The sequence below is a fragment of the Microcebus murinus genome, chromosome 19, assembly GCF_040939455.1.
Source record: "Microcebus murinus isolate Inina chromosome 19, M.murinus_Inina_mat1.0, whole genome shotgun sequence".
Lineage (NCBI taxonomy): Eukaryota > Metazoa > Chordata > Mammalia > Primates > Cheirogaleidae > Microcebus > Microcebus murinus.
In genome coordinates, this window is record NC_134122.1 from 20,451,556 (window position 1) to 20,459,962 (window position 8,407).

Sequence of the window (8,407 nt, forward strand, 5' to 3'; positions counted from 1 at the left end):
CTGGGATTCCCCACAAACGAGAACCTTGGCGAGAGGCAGAGGTGTTCAGTCCCGAACCTTGGAAACATCTTGAACTTGGAGAAGGATGTGTGGGGACCTCTGCCTCGAAGGGCACAGATGTTTCCGAGGACAAGGCCTCTGTAGGACAGGGCAGAGTTGGGCAGGGAATTTTAGCCAAGATACCTTTTGAAGTTAATTTGTTCTATTGCATCCCACAGTAAAACTTCAAGTCCTGAGTGTGCATCAGAAGTAAGTCTGATGGGATGGAACCAGCTGGGGACGGGATCTACTCAAAGATCACGTATCTTTCAGCACCGTTCGAGTAGAGTTGCAGCAAAGTTCTGTTGGACGCCCCCAGAATCGAGCCAGAGCCAGCAGCACCCCAGGAAGCCTCCTGTGGTCCATCGTCCCAAGACCTCATCCAACATGTATCCTGCAAACGCTTATTGAAAACCTATTGCTATGCACTAGAAACCACCCAGAGGCAGGGGGTGCAGCAGTGAATGAGACCAACCCTGCCTGGCCCTTGCAGAGTGGCATCCTATGCGGAGGGTGGCGACAAGCTTGGGATCAAAGACGGGCCCCAGAAAATGTCAGGTTGTGCCAAGCATGACAGGGAGATAAAGGCAGTGGTGAGATCCAAAGACCACAAGACTTGCCTCCAAAGGGGGGGTCCCAAGGTCTTCTCTGCAGAGGATCATGCCTCGGAAGGCAGGAAGGAGAGTCCCACCAAAGCCACTGGGGAGCCAGCCAGGGGAACTATGGGGCCTGGAAGGGCACCCCAGGTGGGGGGGAGCTAGTGCAAAGGGCTGGAGCTCCTGGGTTTACACCCTCACCCCTCTGTCCTTTGAGCCGCTTAGGCCAATTGCTCATTCAGGGCAAACTATGAGTTGGCGTTGTCGCCCGTCTACCCTTGAGTACACACACATGCCATGTCCATAGGGGAGACTATGCATGCCTGGGGGAGCTATAACCTTGGGGACAGAGGTCAATTCACTCAGGAGGGTCCCCACACCTGCCCGTGGAGCAGCACCCCTTTAAAGGGACCGGATCTTGCCGGCAGGCACCACCCTCAATCCCCTGAGCCCTGCCGTTGCCTAGCTGTCTGCCTTGGGACACTCCAGCCCTGCTGCCTCCGAGGGCAGAGAAAGGGGTACAGGCAAGGGGGCTTCGATTCGGCTTCTGAAAAGTCAGCCCCCCGTTCTGATCGCAGCCTTGGGCTAAGCTAAGCCCCTCGGACTCCACAACCTGGAGTTCGCTGATGGTCCATGCTTTCCCGCCTGCCTCCGTTCTCCCCAGTCGCGTCCTCTCCCCGGTGAGGGCCAGGGCACGGGGGCTCGCTGGCTTCTGCAGATGGGGGTGTCTCTGGGCGGGTCAGCTCCCCGGGGACCCGCGGGACTCCCCCCACTTCCCACTCCCGTCTGGGAGGTGCGGTGCGGTTGAAGGTGGGGGTAGAAGAATGACCCCTCAGCTCCTGGCTTTGAGAATCTGCGGTGGGAGGGGTGGCTCGTAGCAGGAGTCCCTGCACCACCGCCACCCCCAGAGGCGCCCCGGGGTGGGTGCGGGTGCCCAGTACCCGGGACAGGAAGAGGAGGGGGCAAGCACGGAGATGAGTTCGGGCGCGGAGAGGAACGCGCGCCCCTCCGAGCGGCCGCTGGGGTGGGTGCCGGAACACGCACCTTCCCGGTGCGCGGCAACGTCCCCAAAGCAGCCAGCGGGCGTTCGCCACGGCGGACCGCTGCCTCGAACCTCAAACGCGGGGCGTCCGGGACGCCCAACATTCTGGCCCCGGACCTTGCGAACGCGCGGCCCCCGCCCCGAACGTCCCCAGCCCCGCCGAGCGCCGGGATCCGTGTCGCGGCGGCGGCGCGGGGCCCCTCGCCCTGCCGGGAGAGGGAGCGCGGGTTGGGGCTCGGCCGCGGGGGCCGCGCAGCCCGGGGGAGCCGGAGCCGAGCCCGCGGGCGCCGCCGCTCACTCACCGAGCCCGCCGAGCTCCTCCTCGCACGAGTACCAGATGCCGGTGTGGAAATTCCTGAAGAGGAAGCGGTCGTCGCCGGTCTCCCAGCTGTAGAGCGCGCCGCCAGGGGGGCCGTTCCCCGCGGCGGCGGCGGGGGCGGCGGTGCCGTTGGCCGTGGCGTTGGCGCCCGAGTTGGGGCAGTTGGCGCGCCCGCCCTGGCCACAGCCGGGCTTGGGCACCCGCTGCGTGCCCTGGCACCAGTGCGTGGTGAGGAAGGCGGTGGTGGCGAAGAGCAGCGCCAGCAGGTTCAGGGCCACGGCCAGGAGCGCTCGGCCGCGGCGGCTCGTCTTCATGCCGCCCGCGCCGCCGGGACCGCACCGCCGGGGAGCTCCGCGCGAAGTTGGCAGCCGGCGCCCCGCGTCAGCGGCCGCTGCCTGCCGCGCCCCGGGGCTGGGGCGCCTGCGATCGGCGGCGGCGGACGCGGCGCGGGCCCATGGCCCCCCCGGGTGGGGGCGCGGCGCGGGAGGCGCGGGGGGCGCGGGGGGCGGGCGGCGGCGGCGGAGCGGCTCCGGCGCGCCCGGAGCCCGGAGCGCGAGTGCACCTCGGCGAGGAGCCGCTGGCGCCTGGCAGCGGCCACGGCGCAGGGACGCGCGCCCCTCCGTGGGGAGACACCTGCAGGCGGCCGGCGACACTGTTCCGGCGCCCGCCCGCACGGGGAGAGGGGGCGCCCGCGCGGGCGCGGGTGGGGGACTGGGAGAGAAGGGACGCCCCGAAAGAGACCCTCGCCCGAGTGGAGGGGCTGAGAAGCAAGGACGGTGCTAGGCGCTCCCAGAGAGGGATCCCCACAGCTGGACGTGGGGCAACAGAAGCGGCCGGAGGGGGCATCTCACGTGAGACCCAAAGAGGCCCTGCCCAGGGGAGACTGGGGCAAGCCTGCTGGGGCTCCCCAGGAGGGGCACAGACCAGCAGAACGCTCTTCCAGAAGGGGTCCCAGAAAGGAGCCCCACGCCAGACCCTGAGAAAGGAGCTCTCCAAAGGGTGGGAGCTGCAGAGCCCGCAGGGCTGCCGGTCAGGAGCTGCAGGGCCCGCGGGAAGGGACGCCTCATGATGGACCTGGAGTTGCAGGAATGGTCAGGGGGTTCCCTACCTGGAACGCAGGGTTGTAGATTTGAAAGGTTTGTCTACCCCCGGGGGTCACCTCCAGTGTCTGAGAAGGGGTCACCTCCAGCGTCTGGGAAGAGCTCCCGTCCAAGGACGAAGCAGTCATTTGTGCTCTCTGTCATGGCATGGAACAGCAGGAAGAGTGGCAAAGACGTAGCCCTACAGGGGGGCAAGTGTTGGGACAAACGGCTTCTGCATGCAGGTTCTCGCCACCCTCCCTCCAAGATCCTGAACAGCATGACCCAATGACCCCAGGAGGCCCCAGGCCAGACACAATATTGTTGTGGGGTACCCTGCAGGGGCTGCCAACCTGAAATCTTCAAGGTTGGGGAGGACAGAAGGGTCAGGCATACTGACTTTGGGATCAGGCAAACCTGGGGTTTGAGCAGCTATGTGGCTTTGAACAAGTCACTTACCCTCTCTGAGCCTCAATTTCCATAACTATAAAAAGGGGAGAAATATACGCAGGAGTCCTCAAACTTTTTAAACAGGGGCCAGTTCACTGTCCCTCAGACTGTTGGAGGGCCATTGGAGAGTGCGGGGCGCATTCCACACATGCGCACTGTGGGCCCGGGACAAGTTGGCTGCTAAGCAGGACAGGCAGCAGCCGCAAAAACACCCTGCAAGCTGGATAAATGTCCTTGGAGGGCCGCAGGTGGCCTGTGGGCGTAGTTTGAAGACCCCTGCCTCAGAGGTATATCACACTGGCCTGCTATAATGAGATCGTGCCTGTAGAAAACATTTAGCACATGCTAGACTCAATAAACGCTAGCCGCTATTATTAACATCTGAACAAGATAAGTTGGCCAAATTCACACAAACCTTTTTAGGCGCTCTTGTGCCCAGTGAGAACTGTGTCCCCCTCATCCCCACCTCTGCTCTAAGATGACCATGTTCCCTGAACTCCCCTCACACTGCACAGCGCAGAGTGCCCGGATGCCCAAGATATGCAACAATTAATTGCATGTTGATTGCAAGAGCTAATTTGAATTCTGCCCAAGCTGAGAACTGTTCCAACAACCCCTGGCTTGCCAAGTGGCAGGGCTTGCAGAATTCAAGGTTAACAGAGTATGAATTGCCTTACTCCTGTGGGTGAGCCCATGCTCGCTGTCAGCTGCGGCTACTCTGCCCGGGGGTAGGTGAGAGTAAAGTGTTGTGGCCAGTGTGCCCGGCGGGAGCCCACATGAAGGATGGCCAGGGGTCTCCGGCCTTGCTTATTAAAGCCCTTCTCTGGCTCCAGGCAACAGGTTCCCAACTATTTTGAGGGAAAGGACTTCCGTGTATTAATGGTGACATTGAGGACGTTGGTTGACAGAGGAAATGTATCATGGCCAAACAGCTACAAGGAACCCAGTAGCACTTTTAAACAGGCACACAACATTCATCACAAGAGTGTGTGAATGCCATTGAAAACCAGTCCCTCCATGTGTGCTCCAGCAGGTGCTTTTCTGGGCTTAAGACTGTGGTTGGTGCGCACATGTGTGGGGCTCGGGGGCCCTACTGGCTGGGAACCCTGTCCGGGGCGTCCAGAGCCAGGAGAGCCCAGGTGAACTACGTCTCAGGGACCACACTCTTTTAAGAAACACCCAGAGGGATTTGACATTTCTGTCCACTCACTGAGCACCCGCTGAACGCTCGGCACCGGGGAGAAGTGAGAACACGAACAACAACCTTAACAAGAAGGAACGCTGGCGAGCGCGCAGGGGTAAGGGCCGGGGAGGAAGCTAAAGCAGCGAGGGAGGGAAGAGGGGGAGACTCAAAGAGGGCCTCCCTGAAAAGGTGACAGCAGAGCAAAGACCTGAAGGAGACACAGGAGCAGGCCACGAGGAGATCCGGGGGAGAAAGTTCCAGGCAGGGACAGCCAGGCGGAAGCCCTGCCTGGCCCTGGGTGGGGAGGGGTAACTGCGGGGCGGCATGGCCAGAGCTGGGTGAGCGAGGGGTGCTGGGGGCGACAGATCACAGGTCTGCGTAGCCCCTACCGGGCCTCGGGCCTTCACTCTGACCAGGCAGAAGCCGGTGGAGGGTCCCTGCAGAGGGCGCCACGTCTGGCTTAGGGCCAGATGGGGCCACCCTGGCTGCCGCAGGGAGGAGGGCAGAAGCAGGGAGACCAGCCTGCGGGCTGGCGGGGACCCTGGCGCGAGATGCCGGGGCTCAGACCAGGGTGGTGGCGGCGGCGGCGGCGGTGGAGAGTCCGGACTGGCTTTCAAGGCAGATGCAGCAGGATTTGCTCAAGGACGGGACGTGGGGTGGGAGAGAAGTAGGACTCCCCGGTGTCCAGAGAGCTCCTGCAGGGACGGGGCTGCTGCGTGGAACGGAAGCAGATCTGCCACTTAGGGTGTCTACGCAGCCTTCCTGAAGCGAATCCAAACTCATCAGCAAGCCCCTCAGATAGGATGGGGACTTTTTTTTATCCCAAATAGTCATATAGTTGGATTTGCCCTGGGCATGGACAAGGGTGGGCAGGGGCTAAGATTTGTTTAGGAGGCCACAAATTGGGGCCCAAGGCTCTGGCAGCCTCTCTTTGACCCACAACTATCAGCCAAGGCCCCACAGAAGCCTCCTGTGTCCCTGGTGTCCCCTAGCCATCCCCACCCCGCACTTGCAGCCAGAGAGAGCAGCCACGTGTGCCTCTGCTTAACCCCCTCTGAGGCTCAGCGCCTGTCCCGCCAGGTCGCTCTGCAGTTCCCGACCGCCCAATGCTCAGACTGAGCCCAGGCCTCTGCCTGGAAGGTCCTCGCTGTCCTCACCCTGGTGTCACCCTTCAGGGCACCCACCCAAACCTCACTGCCACTGCCGAGCGCCCTGACCCACCACCACGCCCCAGCAGTCGGTCACCCCTCCACTGGTCTTCGATGGCAGTGAGTCCCTCTGAACTGGGATGTCACAGCTGTCTCCCCACACATCTGGGGGCCCCTCCAGCTTGTCCCTGCTGGCACCCTGCCCGCCACATTTGGCCCGTAAGCATGTTTTGTTCGTCCTGGATGGAGTTGGCCTCCACCGCTCGTTAAATTTTCATGAGTTGCCAACATTCCAGAATCATGCGATTGCACATCAACATGTAGATTCCAGCTTCTCTTGCATAATCAAATGACCTGGCGACGCTGGGCCCGAGTCTTTGCCTGGCTACCGCTGGTGAGCGCACCTGTACAGGGGCAGACGGGCCCTCCCGGCATTAAGGAAGGACACCTGTCCAGCCCCTGGGAGCATTTGAATTTGAGAACCTGCTATTAAAGCCCAAAACGTTCTTGGTAAAACCAACGTATGATGCTGAAAGTCAGGTGACAATTACCCTCAGGAGGTGGAATAGGGCCTGGGGGGGGGGTCATGAGGGGGACTTCTGGGGGCCGGTCACATGAGCACATTCAGGTTCTGAAATCTCATGGAGCTATACAGTTGGAAATTGTGTATTTCTTTCTGCTCCATGAAATTTACCAGAAAAACTGTTGCCATTAATGATGAAGTTCATATTTTTCAGGAAATGTGAATCTGTTTTGAAGGGCCGTGTCCCAGATGCATTTCGCTCTCCACTTTTCCTTGTGGTCCGCTGCTACAAAGACATGCACTAGCTTTGGGGCTTCCTAAGTCACTTCCTGTTTCCTAAACCTTCAAAACAGAGCTTGGGAAAACCGAACATCCCAGCCTCGTCCTAATTATAGAAGGAGATTAGCCAATTTCCAATGATCAGGGAGGTCTTTTAAACATTGACTCCCAAGGTATCGAGGCTTAATGCCCATTTTACTACCCTGTTTAACCCATCGCTCTGGGTTTCCCCGGCAAAGCTGGACTCACAGCACCGGTGCGTTTACGAGATTGCTCTCTGGCGGCTGGTCCCAGGGGAGAAAGGCCTTGGGGCTGTGTGCAATCAAAGACACCCCAGGGGGTAGATTCTCCCTGGCAGAAAGAAACCAGCTTCATCAGAACATGATCAGCAGGAGCTCAGCGTGTTCTTTGAAACTGTCCTAGCTCTTTGGCACTCATCAGAAGTATTCATTGGGCCCCTGCTCTGCGCTGGGCATTCAGTGAACCAGACAGACCAGGCCGGTTCCTTCATGGGGCTTCCATTCTAGAAGGGAAGACAGCAATAAACAAGGAAGCAGCTAATCAATCCCATAATCGCAGATGGTGGTGCATGCAGGGGAGGGAGGGAAAGGGAATCCCTGGGAAGAGATCGTCACACACCACGTGCGAATGCGCCATCCGCACATCGCAGTGTGCCCCGTAAGTATGCAGAATTGTTGTGTGTTAATTGTAAACTTTAAAAATTACTTAATAATAATAATAAAAAAAAGGACTGTAAAGAGTTAGAAGCTGTTCCAGATCACAGGTGGGAAGGTCTGAATTCTAATCCTGACTCTGCCACATCTGGGCTGTGCGTCTTTGGACCCGTTCCCAAACCTCCGTCTGAGAGCCTCGGTTTTCTCATCTGTAAAATGGGGCAGGGAAGGGGCATCAACACGTGCCAAGTATCCGCACCACAGGAGAGTTTTCCACACATGGGCAACCGTGGGGCAGGTGCCAGATGTGCCCCAGGGTTGCGTTTCTGGAAGGTGGCCGTCGGGGCTGGCAGGCAGGTGGCTGGGAGGTGAGGTGCGTGGAGATGGGTCAGGAGGCTCCCACGTGGTCCATGCCGGGCACCGAAGCCTGCTCTGAGAGCTGAGAAGGAGCCGCAAACTTGTTCCCCAGTCCCGCCATGCAAGGGCTCCAGCGCGTCTGTCTGCTGGACAGTGCCGCCAGACCCCAGCAACACGGCCGCCAGCAAAGGAGCCCTGACCCCTACCTCCGGGCCAGGAGGAAAGCCGGAGCGAGGTCAGGGAAGATTTTGGTGAGACGCAGCAGAAACACATCACGATGAGAAATAGTTACTCACGTCAGAGTCTGTGAGCATTGATTTGGCACCAACTGTATGTCAGGCACTTTGACCAAAGGGATGAAATTAAATAAACCCTTATAGAATTCTTGCTAGAGCTCAGCTGGAGAAACTGAGGCTTAAGAAGTACCAGAGCAGGACTCAGAGTCCAGGGCCATCCTGGGTCCCCTCAACCCATCATCCATCCCTCTGTCGTCTTCAGACGAATCACGCGTTCAGGTTAAAGCCCCAAAGCTCAAAACGGGCCACGAGGGTCACTGACTCCCTTCCAGGTACCCCTCTGGAGCTGGTTTGTTTTACTCTGGTCCTGAGGAGGGACGGCAAGGAAGCTTGGGGAGAAAGCAGACATTATAATGTATCTCCCGGTCTTGGGCTGTTTTTCTGGTGTTTTCAAAGCTGTTGTTTGCTTCCCTCTGCTGCCC

The 8,407-nt window shown here is 59.6% G+C and overlaps 1 protein-coding gene across 1 annotated transcript in view; it reads right to left on the reverse strand.

Moving 5' to 3' along the window:
• Positions 1-2,411, reverse strand: part of GSG1L (GSG1 like) — a 198,399-nt gene extending 195,988 nt beyond the window's left edge. The window contains exon 1 of the mRNA XM_012759022.3: positions 1,980-2,411. Within this exon, the coding sequence (XP_012614476.2) occupies positions 1,980-2,310 (331 nt within the window). The 5' untranslated portion in view covers positions 2,311-2,411. The remainder of the gene's footprint in view (positions 1-1,979) is intronic.
• Between the last annotated feature and the right edge of the window lie 5,996 nt (positions 2,412-8,407).